Here is a 23,851-nt window from a genome sequence, read left to right as displayed (position 1 = left end):
TTGTGTTGATTATTACACTTTTGTTTTGTTATATTACAATTCTGTTATTATTGTGACTGACCTTGCATTGTTTACCGTTTTTGTATTGAAATAATTTTGAGGCTCTCTGGTACTTGTATTTTCTGCAAATGGCTCTTCCATTGAATACATTTGCACACCCCTGCTATAGGCCGTGTTACTCTACTCTCAAACAACGTCTCGGAACAAACCTGTATCGGAATACTGCTTTAAAATGTTTTATCAGATATAAAATTGCTAAAGCATTGGACTGCGATTTTCAACATAAATACTCGTTATTCACGCCTTGTTTCCTTTTTTTGCCTCGGTTTTTGCCACCTTGTTTTTTCGTCGTTTTCTTCGCTGTATATATACCTTTTTGCAAGAGTACAAGTTAATATGCCCTGAAGAAGATTACCTGGATAGGTTATCGAAACGTCGGCACAGAATAAATAATTGTCGGAAGAACCCTCTTTATAATTGATAAATACTCGTTCGTTAAATTGCGACAAATTTTGACATTTCTATACCGAATCTGAAGTTACTGCAAATTAACTGGCGGAAGTGGTCTAAAGATGTTTAATTTTTGGTGCTTGCTTTTCCCTTAAATTAATAATTGTTGTTTAAACCCCCCTCCTAAGATGAATTTTAGGGGTATTGGTCCCTCCATCTCTTATTCACCGAATATAACCAATAAACAATATGTCTTTTGGGGCATAATGGTTGGATGTTGTAGTCAGACGTAATAAGAATATCAAAGCCCATACTGAAGTAGGTATCATTTTGATCTTAATCGCCCCACAACCCGCTTTAGATAGTGTATCTCTCCACGTTTCCTTCTTTCTGACGTCTGCCTTATCATTATATATACACTTACCATCAGTGTCTTTTCTCTATGTTGAAAATGAATAAAGAGTTATTCGAAACGTTCAAAATGATACCTACTTCTGTATGAGCTTTAATATGTCTTTTGGGTGTGGGTTTTGGTCAACGTTCATTCGAGTCCACAGAGCATCGCACAGTTTCTATTTAAGGCTTATAGTTATGAATGAAGCGAGCGTCACACTTTTCGAAAAGGCCGTTTGTTTTTTATTCGAACATTTCGAATAAACCCTGACTTCCGGCCATTTAACGTTCAATCAACTTCCTCAAACGCAGAAGCCAACCCGTGACACACGGCAACTTGTGGCGTAACAGTCCCTCAGTGTTACGTCATACAGTAACACTTCCCTTTTTCTTGTCCGCAGACACCTAATACAGTCGTTGGTTAAAATGTGGATAGTACCATGATGTCACTGAATCCAGTGTTACTCTTAGTCGCCCTGTGTTGCGTCACCTTCCAGGACGTTGGTGCAAGCGACACGTAAGGCCTTGAATGTTATTGTTATTATCTACTTTGCTCAAAGTGTATAAATTTTTAATGCTATTTTTAGTGTAATATCCAACACGCAACTTAGCATATTAGTTGTTAACCCTGTTCAATTTTATTTGATTTAAGCGTTTAAGGTATTTACTTTTATATGCGTTTTATTTGCCGAATATGGATTTAACTATCAATATTTTTAACGCTATTTACTGAGTAAAAACACCCTTTGGGGGTTTGGTGCTTTTCAAACTTGGGGTCAAGTCTTTATTTAAAACTTACAGACAAGTTTTCCACGATTCGAGTAGAAAGCATCAATTTTATATTGTTAAAAATATAATTTGTACTATTTTTCTGCCTTTCGGTCGACAAGTGACAAAACCAACGAAAAACAAAACCCTTGATATATACACATTACTTCACAAACGCGTATTAGGCAGACAACAAAAACTTAAAATAAAAAGTTAAAAAATGAAGAAGTAAAGGCCCGTTTACACTACAGCTGCACTGAGCTGCGCTGGGCGTGGAATTTGTTTCACTACAGCTGCACTTAGCTGCGCTGGGCGTAAAAATCGCTCCAAACGTAATGTGTTTCTATAGCTGCACGGGGCTTGAGTTTAGCAAAGCGTGGAAATCGCTCCAAAGCGTATTTTTAAGCTAGCTGCAGCTGCTGCACGGGGCTTGAGTTTAGAAAAGCGTGAAACGCTCGCCACAATAGAATTTAAATGCAAATTACGCCCAGCGCAGCTCAGTGCAGCTGTAGTATAAACGGGCCTTAAGTTTTAAAAGTAAAAAAAGTTGCCCAAAAGATAAGTTTAGCTCAATTGAATGGGCGTAAAGATAACTTTTTGTTACGTTCTTGCGTAAAGTTACACGTGACTTATTCGACAGCCTCTCCAACACGAGCTCAAACGACAGCGTCACGACGTCACAATCATCAGCCTTTATCGACGTCATACTAGGACGCAGCCGTCGTCAGGCCAACGGCGTTTCCGCCAAAGCGCCACCGCTTCCGATGACGTACGCCTGGGCGCCATGGCAACCGAACGTCCAGGTCACTTGTCCAGGCGCCGACAAAGCGCTGGTGATGTCGTCCGCCAGGTGCGAGCAAGAGCACGCCCGCCTACGTCAGACGCGGAAGTGCGAGGCGAAGAAGAGCGACGTCGCTGAAAATGTTGGGAGTGAGCTGGATTGCGGAAACGTCAATGAGAGGAATATCACCTGCGGATATTTAGATGTGAGTTGTTTTGGCAAAAAGGCGTAGATTTCCTGAGGTCGAACGGTTCCCAAAACAGCGTAGTTTTATTCTGAATCCGAATGTTTCTTAAAACAGCGTAGTTTGATTCTGATTGGTCTAACTTATTTCAATACCCCTTTTTTGCTGTTAAATTGCGAAACTAACTGGTACTTTAGGTTTAAAGATGTATAAAATAAATTAAAATTAAAAACAGTCCATGCTAGAGTTATATTTACTAAGAATTCGTGATTAGGCCTCGCGATCGCGATTCTAAGGGTTCGATGATCATTTATAAATTTCGCTTTCAGCTAATCAACAATTCGTTTCAATGGGTAAGCATCGGGGTAAATGCTGTATTGCTTTGTCCACTGGTTCAATCTTGGCTGCAGTTGCTAACTACAGGTTTCTTTATTGAAAAAGCTTGCTTTTCAGCAAACCCCTAATGAATAAATCAAATGCAAACCACTTTATATGTGGTTAACCACTTTATACAAACCACTTTATATAAAGTTAAGTGATTCAACAGAAAGATAGTCTTATAGTCTTTTTTCTGTGATAAGCTATCCAGCCATTCGCGTTGTGTTGATTTACATTGTTGTTGTGACCAGGTCCTCCCTTCCAGGAAGTAGATTTGGTTTTAGGCCCCACAATCGTCATCTATCACAATTAATTACGGTTACAGGGCCCGAAATGTTGTACATACAAGTACAGAGCCATACATTACGCTTCAGTGTGGTTTTAGCTTTAGAAGGTGGGTATACATAAAAACTCACAATCACATTCCGCCTTTATTTATTCCTGGATTGGTTTTTGGGTATTATAATGACGTATGGACAGGATGTCTTGGGATTTCGGTTATGAGGTATAAAAACATTTTTAAATGATACGAAAAACCTAATGAAGAATTGGATAAAAATACGATTAGTTGAGACATTTACAAAAGGTCAGGAGGCCTTCTGTAATCGTAATTCGTCTCATAAGCCATGTCTTGCACTGACAGATCTGACTGCAGTCCTCTACATCTCGCCGTCATAATTCCCCGTACGCAGGTTTATGCTCTATTTAAGGCTGCACAAAAATACGTTCTTTATCCGTCGCAACGCCTGTTATGGGGCTTGGCATTATTGTTTGACTAAAAAGTATTTATATTGCTGCTCCTTACACTATTGGAATTACAACAAATTATTTTGATTTTCCCGCCTGAAAAATGCTGTTTTTTCTCTAAAGGATCTTTTTTAGTTTTTGATTTCGTAATTTACTTGAGAATCTAATCACAATTAGAGACCAATGACTTGTTACAACTAACCTGAAGGACTTTAATGTTGATGTGCTTTTTAACTAAGGCATATATTAAAGTCATCTACGTAAGCCTATATGTTTGGAGTGTGTCTTTCCTGAAGAAAAAATGATTTGTTTGACAGATCTGCACTAAATGGGGTCCGTGGAACCCGTGCAACAGCCCGCCGTGCAAACCAGCAATAACCGAGAAAAGACGGTATAGTTTCAGGGAGAGAATTTGCGACAGTGCTGTAAGTATGATTGCGTTTAGCAAAATACAAAGTTTACCGACAAACAGACATGGGTGAATTCTTATGTATTGTTTTGATTAGCTGACCACATAAATTCAATGAGCCAACAGAAAACATCCAATGAGTGTACTTTTTAGATCCCATGAGCTAACAACTCTAAATTAATCAGCTAACTATTTACGTCCAATGAGCTAACTGCAAACATGCATGAAATAAGCTGACCACATAAATCCAATGAGCTAGCCTCATAATTCCATTGAGCCACTCTCATGAATCCAGTGAGCTAGCCTCATAAGTCCAATGAGCCGACCACATAAATCCAATGAGCTTATCACTTCAACCTATGAGCTAACAACATAAATCTAATGAGTTAACAACATAAATCCAATCAGCTAGCTTCATAAATCCAATGAGCAAACCCATAAATACGATAAACTTACCACTAATATCATTCAAGCTAACCGCATAAATCAAATAAGCTGTTAGGTCCTATGAAATGACCACCAACATCAAACGAGCTAACCGCCTACATCCAATTAGCTGATCACATAAATTCAATGAGCTAACAACATAAATCCATTAAGTTTTGGCGTCTTTGCAGATCGAGGTACCGATGGAATGCACGGTGCTGGTGAAACTGTCCATTAACCCCAGGGTGGCAGTTCCGGGTGGGCCAGATGTACCAGGGGAAAACCCCGGTGTTGTGAACCCCCCTCCACCCCAGGATACCTCGACTTCCACGAAAATCATCGCCTTCTCTGCCGCTGGCGTCATAATGGTTGCATTGTTGGGATTCGCTGCCACGAGGTACGTTTGGAAACTTTCAACGAATTAGAATGTCACTTTGCGGATTACGCGCTAATAGCGACAATGAATTAAAGAGAAAAATATATATAATCAGGAACCTAAAATAAACCAAGTCATTGTCTCACATAAAACTGAATCATAGTCATTTTTTTTCTTCTAAAACTGAAATTTAAGAGAATAAATGGGGGTTTGTCTATACATGCTAAGCTTTTTTAGTCTTAAATCAAATCTTATTAAAGTCATTCATTTTATCAAATTAGCTTTAAAAAATGAGTGACGAAATGAAAATTAGCTGATGATTTTTTAAACCAGCAAATTAGAAACCCTTAAACCATAATTTTTGCGTTTAATTTTGACTGCTTGTTTCAACAGTGTCAACAACAACAACCAAACGTGTTGATACCAAAGCCTGGCCACCTAAGATGGTAACAGGTCTATGTTTAATTAAATTCGTATTCCCGACAATTCGATAGAGAAACGCAACTTTACATTGTAAAACAGGTTTTAACGATTAGTGACCGTTAAATGCTATTTTTTAACTTTTCAGTTATTCTTACCTTTGCGCGATTTTTCCAGATTATCGCGGACTGTTAAACTCGGCTCTAGATCACACTCGCGTGGCCGAAATCTCAGCAGCACAGTGGAAGCAAATGACGTAAGTAGTTACGTCTTGTTATGTGGATTATAGCGAAGAAATGTCTGGTGTTTGATTATGGTAAACGCAAAAGACTTTTTAGTGCCGCAAACACTTTTGATTATTTACAATGTTTTCGAAAAACAATTAAACAATTACGTCTTATGCGATTAGAAAAGAGTTTACCTCGGAATGTTAAAGTGACAACACAAAAGCGACTTGAATCTTACATTGTAATTTGATGATTAAGCTCTTCTGGGGACAACATGAAAATTTCTGTTTTGTCTTAGCGCGAGCTGTGCACGCCGTTCAATTGTTTGTTTACGTTACGTCACAGATCCAGTACACGTCAATCAACCGGAACGGAAGTGACGCAGATCCTTCGACGCCCAGAGTCGTGCTTGTCAATCAAGGCCAGGCTCAGCCAATCAGGAGGCAGGGCCGGCGATTGGCGCCGCCCAGCTCCAACCTGTCAATCATCCGCGAGGAAGAAACCGATGACGTGTTCGAAGAGGACTCCACGTTCCATGACGTGTCGTACGATGACGTCACAGTGCACGATACGTCACAAACGACGCAACCAAGCGACTGCCACGAAGCACTGGAATTTATGGACGAGGTTATCTCGCAAATCGAAAACACCGAAGGGAGTTACCACGAAAATGGTGACGTCATCGGTGCAGTATCACCTGAAGTGATGTCAGAGTATCGTCACTCGGGCGATCCCGGGCTGCTCACCGAGTTTGGTTGGAGTCCGCGAACTCGCTACAGCGAAGAAGCGACGATCGAGCGACTTCGTGACGACGAGGGAGGAATCGGAAATGACGCGTTTCTTTCCGCTTCAGCGCTCTCGCTCGCTTCCGCCGCGCTTCTCGAACCCGGGAAATCCCCAACGAGGACCATAAGGACGTCATCAGTTGCGTCGACTTGCCTAACTGACGAAGTCCTGAGCGAATGCGGCTCGCTGTCTACTACGTCATCACTGAGGGTGGCCAAGCGTGTCCCGTCACGCCTCGCTGCGCTCAAGCACTTCGCGTCGATGCCGGATATGACGAAAGCGCGCGAAACTATCCCGGATGTGGACGAGGTTCTGGCCGGAAGTATTGACTGGCGCGAGTACTGACCTTGATCTTGACCTTGGCACCTGGTTGCGGTCAGGTTTAGCTCTTGGACCACGTGGGTCGATTCGGTCGGAATGAAGGTCGTTTCAAGGGCAATTGTCGTGATTTTTTATCGATTTCCAACACGTGGTAATTGGCAAGAACCCGAGGCGAAAGTATCAATATTGTTTGGTTCTGCGCGAAATGTGCGACAAACGAATTTAACTTTTAGGGAAAAACATTTGAACGGTTTTCCTGTGGATTTTGATGGTAGGAAAATATCCCAGTGGAGGCCAAGCTTAAAAACTTTATTTTTTATATTTTTGGCCCAACAATTAGATTACAAATTAAACAGTTTATCTTAAGGCCCACAACCCATTTACATTGTCCAAATAGATTTTTTTATGTTAATATGATTTTAAATACTAAGAAATGAGTTCGTATAAAATACAACTTCACTTTAAATTTACTACCAGCTGTAAAAGCCAGGAGGTGAATCACAAAGTTAATAGCACTCTGATATATTTCAACTCCACAACACCTGTCTTCATGAAAAAAAATGTTTGAAAGATTTGCAGTCAATTTAGTGTAAAATCACGCGAGTAACAGTGGAATATACTGTTAAAACGCCTCCCGGAGAAATTGCTGGCAAACGCAGTGTCGCCCTAGCGTGGTACAAAAGTCACGGCTGGTACTTTATTTACCGTTTGTTTTTCTCTTATATTCTGTGAACTACCAGAGTGCTTTACTTTAATAAAAGGCGTGCAATAAATCTAACTTGCCAGGTCGTTGCGGTAAGCCTTTCTTCAATTTTCCCTTAAAATCAGTTGGCTAAAAGGGAAAACAGTTTCCAAACCTATTTGACAAATTTGATGGAATGGCCGACACTTCGCAATTTTTTATGACGTCAATAACAGATATTTTTGAGTTAGAAAACACCCAATCCTGGCGATTTTAATAATAAATAATCCAATTACCAAAACTAAGAAAACTTGACATGTAGGCAAAAGGCCATTTTTAAAGATTCCTAAGATGTAATGAAGTCTAGCATTTCATGAAAGTCGGACTAACCGTAACCAAGTTTGGCTACTGAAGTTGGGAATAAGCTAACAACTAAAATGTTATTCAAGTGGAAAACCGTTTGTAGCGTAGCTAGTTTTGACTGAAATTCCTTTATTTACCATCGTTTTGGTCACGATACACAGATTGAGTTTTAACCACTTTAAATGTTTATTTTTATGCCAATGACTCGTTTTAAAATTGACTTGACTTTTTGTTCTTACAAAATACAGGATTTAGGATTGCAACACATTTAATTATGCTAAAATATTACGGCATAGCTGCAATTTCCTTAAGATGCTCAGAGTTTCCAACCAAAATTGGTTTATAGTTGAAAGTAAATTATTCTGGTGACAGTCGAATCTGATTTCTGTCTAACTAGTTAATACTAGGATGCCGAATCAGTGCTTCAAAATGACGACAGATTTTCAAAGAATTGAATTGTAATTTTGCACTGCACACTCAAACATAAACGTAAGACACTTTTTTTTGCGAATAGCTCAAGTCAGCAAAGCGTGAAGAAACTAGCATATGTTTGGTCGACGAAAGACTATATAGGCACGAAAATGTAAATGAAGCCGCAAATATATATTATGGGAAGCATGATACTTGATAAAGGATATTCAGTTTGTAAAACACACAAATTGTGTTGATGACTTTAGACGAAAGTTAAATGTCGTAAGAATAAAATTGTTTTTAACCGAAATTAATTATCTTTTCCGACAACAGAGATAATATTAAAAAAACAGGCCCAAATGATAATTTGTACCAGGATCATATGAACACCTTAAACAAAATAAAGCACCACAATTTGTTTATATAACGGATAAACAGTGATTCGCAAAATTTGATCTAATAAAAAGAATATCGATTGGTTTATTTGAGTGAAACTACGCATGAATGCATGATACATCGTAAAGCGAACAGACAAAAAAAAAAAACATTTTATTCTTATTTGGCATAAATTATTGCTTTTAAGACAGCTAAATTGGTCTTTAAACCGGTGCAACTTAACTTGTTTCATACACTCTAGGTAAACACAGTTTGAAACGTACCAAAACACATAACGATAGAATTTGTGCAGTTTTAAAACATACAGTTCTATGACGTTTTAACATTGTGTCAGAATTGGTTACTTGGTGGAAAAAAGTTTATAAAAAAATCTTTAAAAAAAGGGACATGATTTCTTGCGTTCGATAAATATTATAACGAGAAATACAGTTCAGTTTTATACAGTAGACACTCTAGATGGCTTTTAAGGTCTATATATCATGTAGAAAATTCTGATAAAAGTGCCAAAACTGTTACAGCTACAAAATATTAACGATCAAAAAATACCTTTTCAATTTAAAAAAAAACTGGAAATGTTTGCATATTTTTAATATAAAACTAGAAAAAATTTGTACTGCGAAGGTTTTACTGCCAACCAATTTTTTTCTGCTTCAGACCTAGATGTGATTGGTTAAAATTTAGGGCGTGGCCTGCTTCTTCTGGCCGTTACCTTGAGCAGTCTGACTTTGCAAAGTATTCAGCTTGTTCTCCACAGTATCTATGGGCAAAATAAATGTTACCTAAAAAATGCAACAGTTTCCAACTTAACACGTAAAATATATGCTAGGAATAAACTAATATTAACGCAAAGGTAATTTGGTGATGATTAGACAAGTCCGATAATATCAGATTAAATTTTGGCCGAATACCCTGAAAAAATTACCAATTTATTTTATCATATTGCTTATTTGAGCACAGTAATGTCATTTGGTATCGGAATCGGATACTTTATGCATCGGTATAAAATATTAAGTATCGGACAAACATAGAAGTGACAAATTTAAAAGTTTTCAACACTTAGTGTAGGTCACTCAGTCGACGGTTTTACCACACCTAGCAATTACACATATAGTATTTTTTACATTTTCAGGCAGCACACATAGTCAACCTATTTTATTATTTATCTAAAATCTCGGAGTGAGTAATTGTTATCACGTATTGCTGGGAAAATTGCTTCAACTAGCGCTAATTTACAAATATGCCACTTTAGCGAAAAAAATAGCAACCAAAAAAAATTAAAGCTGCGCAGTTTTCTGTCGTTATACAGATCGAAAAAAAAATTAAGAAAGCCTATATTTTTAAGTTCCTCTATAGGTAAATACAAATTAGTCCGTTTACCTGCTGCGTTTTTGGCTTGTCCAGCCAGCGACCTTATTTCGGTAACGGCGTCATTCATCGATTTCACGTTGTCACGCATGACTGCCACGTCATCCTTGGCTGCGCGCACGTGGGCGTTCAATGTCGCGATTTTCTTCTCGATTTTGTCCGAAGTCTTGAATAAAAGGCAAATTTAGATTAAAAACACTGAGAATTTAAGTTTAATATTGACATAAACACATTGTGGCGCGTACGCCTGTTTTCAATATTTACTTTCTATGGATATCCCATAATAGCGGATCGGAACAGATACCCGATGCCGAGTTATGTATTGATACTCGTCCTATACTAGGGTGGTATGGGTGCCAAACCAAATTCATATAGGGATTTTATCTTTGCGATACAACGCAGTGATTCTACTTTTAACGGTGAATTTAACTAAACAACAGCAGGTCAACAACTGAAGGTAACTAAACTTTAAACTCTGAATGCAAGTTTGGCCTATAAAGCTTTGAAAAATTTTGAAAACCAAGAAATCTGCCTAATTTACAACTTTCATCTGAAAATTTCTTTGAATTTCTAATGGCGGTTTAGGCTAAAAAACACTTCTTGTTTCCACCGCCTCTACTTAGATAAGTTTCTAAATAGCTTCATTGGTGGCTGGGATTAGCACGACTAATGACTTAACAGTTCGCTGACTGTTTCGCCCTTATCAAGCGTCATTTTTTCAAGAGTCAACAAAAAATAGCCCCCCCCACCTTGTGCAAATATCGGCTCCTGTTGCCTTTGTTTAACTTTGTAGACATTGGTTTGAACCTAAATGTGTTAAACAATGGAAAAGCTCCTTGACTTACCTCGGCAATTGCAGACTGAACGCCGTTATAGGCTGCTGCGGTTTTTGAGGTTTGGTCGGCTAATGTTGAGATTTCTTCCTTTATGGCATTGACTTCCTGGTCAGTGACAATCTCTGCCACAAAAAAAATACAATGTCAATGTTTTCTTAAACTTTGTTTTAATAAATGTCCGTCTGAAGGTTTTAGTTCTTTTTTAAAGGTCTATTTTAAGCAAGCTGGAGTTGTTTTCCGATTAAGATTAACATTAGATGTATTTAGTTAGCCAAGATTTGTGATTAGCTTGATGAAATTGATTTTCTGAGACCAATACTTACTCAGTTGAATTTTTCTGATTTCCTCATCAATTTCAGTTTGTTTTTTGGTGACAGATTTCGATGACTCCTAGAAAACACAATAAAAAAACTTTTGTTAGCAATTTTTAACGACAGTATTACAATATATTTTTAATAAAAGCAACTTTTCATGAAAAAATACCCAAAAAAATAAATATACTACATTATAAATATTAGAATTTTCCAGTCGGTAAAGAGAGGACCATTACATTTTAAATTAAAGTGCTGTTGAAATATATGTCAGAAATTTCATTCAATAGGCTTAAGTTATATAGATAAACATGGATTTTCATTGTACCAGATAAAAAAATGTTCTATAAAATATGAACAGCATCACAGCCACCCACCCTAATTTCTTGCAGTTCAGTTATGAGAGGTCCCATTGCAGCAGAAACTTCACTCTTCATATTGACGTTTAACTGTTGTACACTGGTTTGAAGGTTCTGTGAAATCTGCTTCGATTCCTAGGATAAAGAATTGAAAAATTATTCTGTGTATGAATATACTTATGCTGCCAGGCATTGTATCAAAATAGTAAAATTGTTTTTTTGGTAAACTTTTTTATTAAATGTACCAACGTTTCAACAACCTACACATGAAATCTTTATCAGGGCTTTGATATTGCAACTGGGCCTTTATATAAATATAGCAGGTAAACAAACAATGAAAAAACACAATGAAACATACCTGTACACATAAGTTTAAATGTCAATGGAGCATTAAAAAACATTTAATAATTAATAACTCAACTTACCACAACTTGCTGAGTCAGGTCGCTAACTTGCTTTGCTGTTGATTGTTGGATAACAGAAATCTAAATATTAAATTGCTAAGTGTTAAAATGTCGACGAATTAAACAGACAAAATATTGCATTAGGCAGTCAGCAATTTAACATATCCTTGTAGTTAAATTTATTTGGAATTCTTCTTTAAACCAGATTTAAACAAATAAGCAAAAAAGTTTAAACCTCATAATTTCACCTCGAAATTTAGAGTCTGTTTACGAGAATTTATTTTTATAATATTATGTTTGCATCACCTGGTCAGAAGAGTATGTTTCAATTTTCCTTAACAAAGTTTCGGTTTCTGCATTTTTCACTTTAAATCCCGTTTCCATCTGTTTGATCTTTTCATTAAGGTTTTTGATCAACAAATCCATGGACTCGATGCTAGATTCAAACTTGCTTGTCTGAATGAAAAGAAACAACAGTTTGCAAAAATAAAAAAACATACTTGAAATTTCTCCAACAAAAAATCGAAATTTGGAAACCATTTCATCATAAATCCTGAAAAAAAAACGCATGCAAAGTAATGTACATTTGAAATTGTTCATTATTTTTGCAATAATAAAAAACGCAATTTCAAAAATAAAACGTGCATCAGAGCAATCTGTGAAAAGATGTGAAGTGATTTATTTTTTATTTTATTATGATTTATTAGGTAAATATAAATTTCCATAATACAAGCTGTGCAAAGATGTGGGGTGTTCTCATCTTTGAGAAACAAAAATCTTTCCAGTAGGACTAGATCACAGTTGTTTTTAAACACATATTCATTCACTTTCCAGAAGGAAGTTTAAAACTTATATCATGCAAAAGTGTTAGTAAAAAAGTAAGAGACACTAAACTCTAGTGCATTAGTGAAAGCCACCTCTAACTAAGCCAATAACCTTATCAGTAAGAGTCTGATCGAAATCACTGAGTCTGGAAATATCTTTGGCTATTCCTTCCATATTAGTTTCAAAAACAGCATTGTAATCTTTAAGATCTTGAGATAATATTTCATTGGATGTTGCCATCTATGTTTAGCAAAAAAAGTGTTTTTATCACTTTTCATTGCAAACGAATTTTGTATAATTTTACAAGTTAAAAATAATTTATATTTTTAACAATTGAAAGTTATGTTATAATTTTTTGTATTTTAATTAAAAATGAACACCGTTTGACTGTTTGACTATTATCATATTCTTGCATTTATGGAAATAACTTGACCATTAAGATATTGTATATTCACTTTTTTGTCAATGTTCTGTATCATTTGTTTAGCTTCACTTTGCTCATTTTGAAGCATATCAGTTTGACTTCTTTGATCAGTGGTTTCTCTTTGCAAGGTACCCAGTTTTTCAGACAAAACGCCAATCTCTCCTTTTATATCATTTTGCTGACAAACATCATAAGATACAAATAAATATAAGATGAAGACAATAAAAAAAAGTATTTAACATAATAAATTATTAAATCCTTTCATGTGGTAGCAATGGAATAATAAATTATGAAATACTTTAACACAAAACAAATAACTAAAATTACCTTTAACTGAATGCTTTTAATAGAGTCTTGCATAGCAGAAATGGATTTTATTCCCTCTGCCATTTTGCTGGCTTCGTTTTTAAACTCAGAAATCGAATCAAGTTCCTTGCTGATAGAGCTTATTTGAGCAACTAGAGCTTCATTTGCAGATTTCATCTAGTTTAAATATAAACAAAATATTATTGATATAAAAGTACACATTATTCTATTCATTTAAACATATCTTGTAGAGTTGACTGTTATATTAAAAAAAAACGATTTAATAAGTAAATTTATTAAATTAAATATATATTTTTTGAACTGTAGCAAAATATTATAGCCACTTTGTAGCATAGACTACTCAAAACAGCCTTATACAAATTTAATTTATAATTTAAAACTACACTCATGCTAAGCTAATGTACTTAAAGAAACAATTCTGGCGCTGGTCTAGAATCCTACCACAACGCACATTGTTTGGGTTAGGGTGCAGGTTAGCGTTTTGGGTTAGGGTGGGTCAAGTGTTATTATTAAATAAAGAATATAATAACACTTGACCCACCCACACCCAAACACTAACCAGCACCCTAACTCAAATATTGTGCGTTGATTTTATAATTGTGGTAGGATTCTAGACCAGCGCCACAATTCTTACCTCCTCAAAACCAAAGTAGAATCCTGCCCCTGTCCCAGCAGTTATGAGAAATATTATGAGCCACAGTGAGAATGATGAACCTCCATTTGAATCTGCACCCTGCACGAAACACAAGTCACCATTAGGAGCTAAATATTGTTTGGTGCATGGATTCAAATTAAGAAAATGATGGTTCCATTATAGGTGAAATGTATTTCTCTTTTATTTTCATAAATTAATACCCTTAATATTATGCCAGATGAGTTTGATGAGTACTTACAGAAAGTCTTAAATATATCTCAAAGAAAATGAACTTTTTATTTACCTTTTGTCTTGATCCATTTCCTTGAGACTGGGAAACCACAGCTTCTGATTTCTTGCCTGTTGCAACTTTCTTTGGCATTTTGCTTATTAATATATGATTAGTCCAAGTATTAGTAAAATGCTTCAAAATTAAGATAAATATTTTTTACTATTCTCTCTTAAGTGCAATAAACTTTGTGCCTGTTACAAAAACTTGGAATCTTTTAACTAATCCAAGAACTTTTTTCAGAACTTTTGTAACTTCTTCGTAACTTGGCGTCGTGAAGCTAGCGTTCTTTTACCCTTTATCTTTTGTTTTACAACCGATTGTTAACTGTGAAAGGGGCATTGTTTACCTACCTGCGAATTGGAACGTAGTAAACAATGACCTACTCTTTTGTTTACGTCACAATTACTAAAATAAACCATTGATAATTACACAAAGGCGCCAAAATAAATGCAGCAAAATCATAATGAAAACCAAACGATTAAACAAATGAACCAAGTAACGCCACGTATCCATAAACGTAGCGTTTTCTCCTACGGTACTGTCCCTATTAGAATCATTCTTGCAATAAATTTAAGTTAAAATGGGGTCACATATTTTTAACCAGAAGCGCATATATCAAGTTCATGTTTTGGATAAATCATAGTTTTGTAAAAAAAAAACGTTTTTGAATTTGAAGTGTTTTGTTAACTGATTCTACAAAATATAATCTATTGTGCTTAAGATTGGTTGTTTAACAGGTGCCTTGCAAAACGATCATTTTCTATATACCCAATACCCATCCATTCAACAAGAGGCGGACTGCCGGACATATTGATCGCTTTTTAGTCAAATGTAAGTGTGCAGCTGTTTGGTGTTGCTTGATAATCGAAAGCTTCTTTAAATTTTGCCATAAGCCCAACGTACACAAATATAACCCATACATATCGACAAATCCTACCAATCATTCCCTTATTGGTGGCACCCCCTGCAATGCCTGCATTGTTCCGTCAGGTGCTTGATTATGACGTATAGGCATTATGACGCGCTTCACCTGCGTGGTTTGATTGGTCAGGAATATGCAGCTGTCTTGGTTGCAATTAGCGCTTGATTAAGTTCAAATGTTGTCCAGGGCTATATATATAGATCTCCAACGTATATTTCGGCACAATCATTTGGCGCATTAATTGCCTGTAGCTAAATTTGCAAAAGAAAAGGAAGCAAAAGGAACTTGAAAGGTACGTTTTGAAATCCTATATTGTATTACCGGTACTGACATGCCGAAAAGCTGGTATTCGACTTTTGTTTAAATACAGACGTATAAACAAGAATAGTGTACGTGCCACTTCAATAATTGCCGAACTTCTTGCAAGCTTTATCGGTTGGTGTAATTACAGCATTATCGTTATTTAAATAAAACAATGAAAACACCGTTAAACGCAGGTTATTCGATTTAAACCGAAAAAAAAAAACGAAATTTGATTTATGGCGTGTTAAGGTATATTACTTCATTCTCATAATGCCAGATGGAAAACAAAACTAAGCAGATAAAAAACAAAGCGAACGATTTTATAAAGACCGCATTTAGTTTAAACTTACTCATAAATTTGCGGCCCCTCAGGTAGGCTAATACAACTCCTGATCAGCTAAATACCGCCAACTACCATAGCTCGTGCAGGTTTAAGTCAAACCATCAACTCATGCTCAGAGCCCAACGTGAATTCGCTCGCAATAACATGTGCCATGTTGGAGTGTTATTGCTTGAGATTTCGGGATGGGCCTGATGTCATTTCAACGCTAAAACTTGCGTCAAAGGGTACAATTCCTCGTTTTTTACTTTTTTTTGTAGGTTGTACAATTTATCGGACTACTACGTCAAAAGCGGACATATTTTTTGAAGCTTTATAGAAATGTTCGATTCCGTATTTGTCAAACAAATACGTTACAATTTTGCTCCGATTTTAAACGTTTTTAAAGTGTGTTCAAAGCATTGAGAAAATATTGGGTTCCGCATCAGCGTAGAATTAAGCACTTTTCGCGCTTTCCGAATTGTAATTTATTAGATCAATTCTTAGTGGAAGCTCATTACCCTATTTTAAAGGTTTTTCACCAATAGACGCATTTTTTTTACGATTCTATAAACAGCTTAGGCGTATACAAAAAATAATGTACAATAGAGGACAATTTTAGTTGAGCGTTTGCCAAAAGTTAGATTGGTTAAGTGTGCCATGGCATCATTTTAAAAATATGGATTTAAAAAAAATGGATTAAGTATTTTTCGTGATTCACTTTTTATGATGCTCACTGTCCTTCGTGAATTCTCCTGCAATATCACGGAATAAAGTGTTATTGCTGGCGATTTCGGGTAGGATTTGAAGTAAACTCGACTTGATGCAAAACCCTATTTTTATCTAATCTGCGTAAAAAACAACGCGCTAAAATTATGCATATACGTTTTTTTATTCTTTGTAGACATTGAAAAGGTTTGTAGACATTGAAAAATTTAGGTTATGAAGGAAACAAACTATTAAAATAAAATACGTTTATTTGTTATAAATGATTATTATGTAAAATTAGCTTTTTTGGTGTTGAAATATTATTTATTTGCCTGTAAATAAGTTAATACACAAAGATTAATCTTGCACAGCTCCCGAAAACTTAAAAAAACAATTTTATAATGTACAATAAAATAAAAATTCGGAGAAATTTGAAACATTAATCACAGGAAAATACTACCACTGATATATCGATTAGACGTATAAGAAAAAAAATTAAAATTATTAATTTTTAAACAGAAGGCAAAATAATTTATCAAGGCTTTGTGTAAAATTTTCAATACGAAAAACCCATTACCAAAAAAGTATATATTTATTTTAAAAGAAGCCATAAATGTAATATATACAATTTTAGAATATTTGATGGCAAAAAATCACAATATTTTTATATTTTATTTTCACATGATTCCTCTCCTGAATTAATTTTTTTTGGAGAAGTCATATTCGGGTTGGTGTTACCTCCAATCATCATTAGGTTTTCCTTGTCATCTAATTTGCCCCTAAAAACGAAAACAAATGATTGTTAAAAATATAAACAATTGCTTCCATTGGAATGTCGCTTTTGCAAACAAAAGCACAACATTTTTTTAGCAAATTTTGTAAAAAGGCGATGTAAATATTTTATCTACATAATGTTTAATTGTTTTTATTCCTTTGTAAGCAAATTGTATTATGCAGGTGTGACGTAATAAATAACGTGTGTCGTCATAAAGCTTACCTGTTTTTCTTGCAACAGACAATAGCCACAATGAAGCCGATAAGAAACAATACGGTTAAGCCGATGAAAATGGCGAGAAGAATCATTGTCATGTCATTTGACAGACCTGAAAAAAACACTTCTTAATTTTGACAGAACGACACCCAATGTAAAAATTGTAAATAAAATCTAATGTTTCTATTTAAAAGCCGACTGGATAAAGTTGCCAATGATTTACATAATATATGTGAATATCTTTTGTACATAACTTTCTTTATGTTTTACCCAAATCATTGGGCATTTTATGAGGGCAAACTAAAATGATTTGCTGCGATATTTTGGGAGTTGTTTTTGTCGATATGTTTTTTTCGTTCTTGTGTGATTCACCATTGATATAACAAAAAGAAAACTGCCATTATTCACGCTTTCCGGAGTTGAGAGTACATGAAATTTGTATAGAAGTATTGTTGTCAATTTTGAGTATTGTGCGTGTATCCATTTGTAAATATTTCTGTTTGTAAATAGTTAAATGGCTTATTCGAAAAGTTCCATTCGAGAAGAAGACCTTTAGCACGTCGTTTGGTGTGATTAAAACCGTATTTATTATCTTCACTCGTTATTTGAATAAATCTCCACAGAGAAATATTGTAGTTCTTATACCTAGATTTGGATTACTGTGGGTACTCAACAGGTGCAAAGAAAATAAAATAGTTATTTTTTTCTGACTTTATGTTTGTCTGAGGTTTATAATTGCTGAATTCCATGCTTTGTTAATTTTCCGTGCGTGTGTGTGTGCGTGCGTGCTTGCGTGCGTGTGAGCGTGCGTCCTTAACGCAAATATCTATAGCCGCTATTTTTAGATTATTTTCTCAAAAATAATGGTGAAATGCAAATGGCCTAAATCCCTATAAGGCGCGACATGACAAATGTAGGGCTTTTCAAAAAAAAAATGCCAGAACAAAAAGCGATACATCCCCTTCAAGTAACAAATACGCATATCAAACTAATATTTACTTAATAAATTCACAAATATTAAAACACAAGTTTAGAAAGTCACACCTTTAGCAACACTCGAGGCACATCCGCTGCCATTAGTAGGTCTGGGACAGTTGAAAGCTGGAATATAGAAAAAGATTAAAAACGAGTTTTAATAAGAGATTAATTACGTAGATTGCAACGAGCCCTTGCTGTAGGGACATTTTTAATGCGAGTACCACCATTTTCTATAACCCGGTCTAGATGTTTATGCAACCATTATATCAGGGGTTCTTATACTAGGGTCCATGGTTAAGTAATTAATGTTTAAAAGAAAACACTTTAATTAAAAATTAAACGGTTTTGCACTGAATGTATAGTTATAGACTCCATTTAACTTTCACATTTTTCGGACCGAAATAACAGAGTCATGAAGTCTATTTATTCTGTGACGTCAATTTATGACGTCATTTTGGAGCATTTCTTGTCTACCGGGGTCCATGCAAAGCAAACAAAAATTAGGGGTTGGCGGTAAAAAAAAGTTTAAGAACCCCTTTTAGGTAATCATAAAAGTTTATACCGTTACAGATAAACGTGGTAGCTTTGACTTTCTATATGATTTAAAAAACGCACAGCAAAATCTCACTTGGCTGAAAGGTAAACGCGAAGTTCGATGGTGGGCAATTGGTTGAAGTTTGGACGCCATTTTTGGTCGACGATTCGTAAGCGAGTTGTTTTGCAACCCGGTAGAACTTTACCTTTCCTCCGACTATAAAAAAGTTAGTGCAAAAATAAGAATTTTGCGATTTCGTGGTAAATTCTATAGTGATTGTTTTTTTTGAAAAAGGCAACAATCCGTTTATACATTGATATCTAGGTGCATTTTTGCGTTGGAATTCCCCTTAAGATCAATGTGCAAAATAATCTGAAAAAAGGAACCTTAAGAACCATATTTAAAAAAAAAAAAAAAAAAAAAGAAAAAAAAAAGAAAAAAAAAGGAGTAAGATCACTTCAAAACCATTTATGTTTACCTATGTTTTATGCATTTTACTTAAAACCAGGACAAAAAACACACAAGCATAGATCAAAGATCCAAGTTTGGCAGTTCCAAATAATAAAATACACCATTTTCACATGGTTTTTTAACGCTTCTATCCGAAATGTATAAAGTAGGGGGTAAAAGTTTACAAATTAGACTGTTTCAAAAGGTAAAACGTTCTATAATTAGCTTTTACCGCTAATTGTTTTATATGTGTAATAATAATCCGATACTATAAATATAGACCAAACAAGGCGTCCGATTCTCTGACCCGCAGCTGAGATGTTGCCGGCGTGTACTGCAGCGGCGCACACGTGCGAACTACCGCTGTACACCTTTGTTCCGCACACCTGCACTCCCCCGTTGCATCCAGGGGGGCAACGCACCTCGTTGATACCAAACCGGGCCTCCCCCAGGGTGTGGCAAGTCACTGTGACGTAAAAATTGGTTTTACATTGGCACGGTGCAAATTATAGGATGTTGTTGTTTATAGAGGGGTGTTGAATTGGACTAAAACAATTATTTTTTTTACCTGATGAAATGGAAATTTATTTTAAAGATGAAGTGGATTTACTTTTTTGCTTTAAGATTAATTATATTAACCTACATTAAATATCCGTGCATACCTAATTATAATTTTTTTTCATAAATTGTGCTATAATTTTGAATAAGTCCAATCCCTTTGCCATTTTAATTATGTGTTTAAAGTATTTCGATTTTTAAACAGTCTGAAAAAATTAGCCTAAATATATTTCAAACATTTATAATATTTAAAATGTTTTATAAATACGAAGATTTTTGATGGACATTAACTGAGACTACTTACTTTCGAAACTGTATGTTTGTTGCGGAGAAGTACAATCAGGTGACTTTACTCCGTAGATGGAGCTTCCGCTGGGTGCCGCTATTCCCCCTTTGTACACCTTTACAACTCCGCCGGTGGCTAAAACAGAATTAAATAAATTACAACAACAATAAACTATTCATGAAATATTTTCATTGAAACATACTTGTTTATTCTATTTTTTTATAGATGGCGTAATAAAACAAGTGAACTTAATCAACCTGCTGTTTAACTCATGTGCATTTAAATTGTGTCTGAATATATTACAAGGCAGGGTGTTTTTTATGATATTTTTCTTCACAAATTTTATTCGTTTTTCAAGTTATGCACCTAATGGTAAAAAGGCCTTTATGGACAGTTAAATAGAAAACCATTCATGAAATGCTAACATGAATTTGGAATCCAATCAGCGCCGATACCACTCAAGTATCGGACGAGTACCGATACTACAACTTAGCATCGGGTATCGGCTTCGAACCAAAATTATCCAACATCCTTTAACGTTAGCACATTTGTTAAGCAACGAAAACAAAATAAGAGATATTAATATGCGAGGTAACTAGATTTATTAAATATATTTGACGCATTGTTTTTTTTCTAACCTGCAACTGCCCCAGCGTGCAACGCCGACCTGCAGACCGAACCATCTCCGTATATGTTGTTTCCACAGATTCTAGGCTCAGGCACCCAGCAATCACTGGGACACCACACATATTCGATCGAGTGCTTAAGATCCGAGAACTTCACATCACATCCCGCTGTGTGACGTAATAAAAGAAAAAATTAAAGAATGCCTAACTTGAAAAACTACAGAAAAATTTCGATAGTTTGAACTTGGTGCGATTGTTATTGTAATATTGATAGATGTGTTTAAAATAACTGCGATATTTCGCTTCTGAAGTCGTATACCGACCTAAGAAAACGCCTCACGTATCACAAAAAGAACTTGCGATGTAGTTTTAGTGTCCCAGTTTTACTTCTAACAACACCTTCCATTTTATGTGTCCAACGGCATTTTAGCACAACGATTTATTAGCCAAACGATTTATTAGCCATGCAAGAGAATGGCAGCTCAAAGAGCATTAACAAAATTCGCAATAAGCTTTCCGTTTATAAGAATTTGGATTCGATTTACCGAATTAAAACGCTCTGATTTTTCATTCAAATCAAACTTCTCTGATTTTTCATTCAAATCAAACTTTAAAAAAATGAATAAACTGACGTAAGTGCGCGACTTATTTACAACCTTTGCATTGCTTACTATGTAACGTAATAAACAAGAATTGAACAGTTAACGACGTCATAAACATGCTTGTTGCCGTTAAAACTGTGCCGTTTGTTATAGCTCATAGGTTATATCAAAATAAAAAAACAGTAAGAATTATTATCAAGTAGTGTTTTATATAGACTTCGCATTTTTCCATTTTCAAAAATGGAAATGTAGTGGTTGCTGTCCATTGCTTTATAAAGTTTCTTACATTGCAAAGTATTTGCACTCGATTCAAAAGTAAATGACAGAAGAAGAAGAACTGCCAACTGGAGAAACATTTTTCTTCCTTCGTTAAAAAAAGGTTATTCCACCAAACACAGTATACTTTATAACCCTGAAAAATAATATCAATTTCAATAAATCTGATGCACGTAGGAAAAAGGTTGAAGCAGAGGTTACATAAACCCTATATCCTTAGGGTTCCATGGATTAATCCAAATACCCAACGCTCCTCTTTCATATATTTAAATTTATGGACATTGATAAACTTTTATTCCTGCATTTATAAATTTTTTTATGCAAAGGCAAGTGTTTGGTTTAGGGTGCTATCGTTGATTGTATTATCCATGTAACGTTCATGATCGACAGGAACAGTAACATTAAATTAATTGCCGCCCACGTTTTGGTTCGCATACATATCGCAAGTGCACAATGTGCACTTAAATGCCCGATACTTTTTTTCCTCGGATATCGAGTAGTATGGCCACATGTCAATATTACTGCGACATGATAACCAAATTGATAAACTCCTGTGGTATAAATGTGCATTGTTTTCAGTTTTTAAGTCAAATTTTCCTTAACGTTAGAAATCTAAGTTACTTTTATATCTGCTATTTTTGATGAAATGTCTTTTACCACGTAGAAAAAGTTGTGTTGGTTCGCAAACCATTCTTAAAAAGATTATACTTAGTGTCGTATACAACTAATACAACCCTAGTTTTAAAATAAAAGTACCGATACAATTACCTTTGGATATCGGCCCCGGTCCTATATTACCGGACATCCCTAAAGACAAATGAACACGACCTGTAAAACACTAACCCCGGCCCTTGAAGCTAAAAATTGGGCGCTGGTCTACAATCCTACTAAATTTATTTTAACACACGAAACGAGTTTTAACAGTTGGAATTGCAAGAAAGACATAAATATGTAAGAATATTATAAATATAATAATAATACTTGAACAACCCAAACCCAAACTCGCACCCTAACGCAAATATTCTTAGACCACCGGACAAAATGTGGTGGGATTACTCCTCTAACAGTAACTTTTAAAGCGGCCACATCTGTAACTTGCAATTGTTCGGGATATTACGAGCCGCAATGCAGATGGTTCAGGTATTTGCAATTATTACCAGCACTAAAACTGGCTCTACAGCGGTAGATTTTTTTTGATGAGAAACTGAACTGAATTCTAAACACATTTACGAAGAAGACGTCAAACGTTTTTTTTTTTTATTGAATTCTTTATAAAATTCGTTTACGTTTCAAATAATTTACTAAGATTTTAATTAGGCTTTCATGGACCTACTAAAACTAGTTCACGTACCACGGACGCCAGTTTAAGAACCCCTGCTCTAAAGAAACACCTGCAAATGGTTTCACAAAGAGGCCAAGCGTACACCACCTTGTCTTCACGATTGATGCCCAACTTCCGCACAAGGCTGTTTTGCAACAATTGCTTACAGACGCTCGAACAGCCATCTTTGTGACGTCACAAGCGAACAAAAGAGCGTTGGAAACGAGCTCGGGCGCTGCTACAGTTACGTCATAGACTACATTGTTGCTGCAAGATGAAGGTACAAGTGTTAGGCACCCGAAAATTGTGTATTAGGCTAATATAACAATTAATTAGGAACAGGCGAACAAAAAGAGCGTCACAAGCGAACAAAAGAGCGTTGGAAACGAGCTCGGGCGCTGCTACAGTTACGTCATAGACTACATTGTTGCTGCAAGATGAAGGTACAAGTGTTAGGCACCCGAAAATTGTGTATTAGGCTAATATAACAATTAATTAGGAACAAGACAATAGACTCGGGTTTTTTGCCCAGGTTAAGCGGTTTGTTCCACTTTGTCTTGTAAAATAACAATGTTTAACGGATGTTTTAACGTTTTGGGGGCACATTTATAGTGAGTTATAATGATTTATAGTGACCAAACAAAACCATGCAGTTACCGAGAACTTTCACTCCCAACAATA

The 23,851-nt window shown here is 35.6% G+C and overlaps 3 protein-coding genes across 5 annotated transcripts; 1 reads left to right on the top strand and 2 right to left on the bottom strand.

Annotated features, from left to right (window-relative positions):
* The first annotated feature begins 887 nt into the window (after nt 1-887).
* Nucleotides 888-7,454, top strand: LOC146163212 (uncharacterized). Its single transcript, XM_083382351.1, has 6 exons — nt 888-1,360; nt 2,252-2,597; nt 4,019-4,126; nt 4,728-4,933; nt 5,510-5,588; nt 5,905-7,454. Exons 1-6 carry the CDS (start codon nt 1,284-1,286, stop codon nt 6,688-6,690), a joined length of 1,602 nt encoding a protein of 533 aa, XP_083238477.1. The 5' UTR covers nt 888-1,283; the 3' UTR covers nt 6,691-7,454.
* Nucleotides 7,455-8,677: 1,223 nt separating this feature from the next.
* On the bottom strand, nt 8,678-14,424 carry LOC146163211 (uncharacterized). 3 transcript variants are annotated; one of them, XM_083382142.1, is made up of 12 exons: nt 14,308-14,424; nt 14,004-14,102; nt 13,370-13,525; nt 13,074-13,220; nt 12,730-12,858; nt 12,100-12,249; nt 11,815-11,874; nt 11,408-11,524; nt 11,043-11,109; nt 10,729-10,841; nt 9,896-10,049; nt 8,678-9,275 (listed from the first exon to the last, which is right to left on the bottom strand). In XM_083382142.1, exons 1-12 carry the CDS (start codon nt 14,383-14,385, stop codon nt 9,196-9,198), a joined length of 1,350 nt encoding a protein of 449 aa, XP_083238268.1. In that variant the 5' UTR covers nt 14,386-14,424; the 3' UTR covers nt 8,678-9,195. The 3 variants fall into 3 exon arrangements, with proteins under 3 accessions (XP_083238268.1, XP_083238269.1, XP_083238270.1); XM_083382143.1 differs by lacking the exon at nt 13,074-13,220; XM_083382144.1 differs by lacking the exons at nt 12,730-12,858; nt 13,074-13,220.
* A 2,608-nt stretch (nt 14,425-17,032) lies between these two features.
* On the bottom strand, nt 17,033-21,986 carry LOC146163210 (cysteine-rich secretory protein LCCL domain-containing 2-like). The gene is made up of 8 exons (XM_083382917.1): nt 21,860-21,986; nt 20,984-21,139; nt 20,364-20,480; nt 19,809-19,967; nt 19,145-19,267; nt 18,583-18,639; nt 17,545-17,650; nt 17,033-17,326 (listed from the first exon to the last, which is right to left on the bottom strand). Exons 1-8 carry the CDS (start codon nt 21,927-21,929, stop codon nt 17,212-17,214), a joined length of 903 nt encoding a protein of 300 aa, XP_083239043.1. The 5' UTR covers nt 21,930-21,986; the 3' UTR covers nt 17,033-17,211.
* Nucleotides 21,987-23,851: the final 1,865 nt, after the last annotated feature.

The sequence above is a fragment of the Ascidiella aspersa genome, chromosome 2 (assembly GCF_963924565.1).
Source record: "Ascidiella aspersa chromosome 2, kaAscAspe10.2, whole genome shotgun sequence".
Classification (NCBI taxonomy): Eukaryota; Metazoa; Chordata; class Ascidiacea; order Phlebobranchia; family Ascidiidae; genus Ascidiella; species Ascidiella aspersa.
This window is presented reverse-complemented; position numbering and strand designations above follow the sequence as displayed.

Coding starts and splice junctions, on each gene's coding strand:
- LOC146163212 (XM_083382351.1), top strand. CDS start 1,284: ATGATGTCACTGAATCCAGTGTTACTCTTAGTCGCCCTGTGTTGCGTC. Junction 4,127..4,727: donor AGAGAATTTGCGACAGTGCT/GTAAGTATGATT, acceptor GCGTCTTTGCAG/ATCGAGGTACCGATGGAATG. Junction 4,934..5,509: donor TTGGGATTCGCTGCCACGAG/GTACGTTTGGAA, acceptor CGATTTTTCCAG/ATTATCGCGGACTGTTAAAC.
- LOC146163211 (XM_083382142.1), bottom strand. CDS start 14,385: ATGCCAAAGAAAGTTGCAACAGGCAAGAAATCAGAAGCTGTGGTTTCC. Junction 14,103..14,307: donor GAAATGGATCAAGACAAAAG/GTAAATAAAAAG, acceptor TGTTTCGTGCAG/GGTGCAGATTCAAATGGAGG. Junction 10,050..10,728: donor TTCAGTCTGCAATTGCCGAG/GTAAGTCAAGGA, acceptor CTTTTATTCAAG/ACTTCGGACAAAATCGAGAA.
- LOC146163210 (XM_083382917.1), bottom strand. CDS start 21,929: ATGTTTCTCCAGTTGGCAGTTCTTCTTCTTCTGTCATTTACTTTTGAA. Junction 17,651..18,582: donor TGCCTCGAGTGTTGCTAAAG/GTGTGACTTTCT, acceptor TGTTTTTTTCAG/GTCTGTCAAATGACATGACA. Junction 17,327..17,544: donor GTCTGTTGCAAGAAAAACAG/GTAAGCTTTATG, acceptor TTTCGTTTTTAG/GGGCAAATTAGATGACAAGG.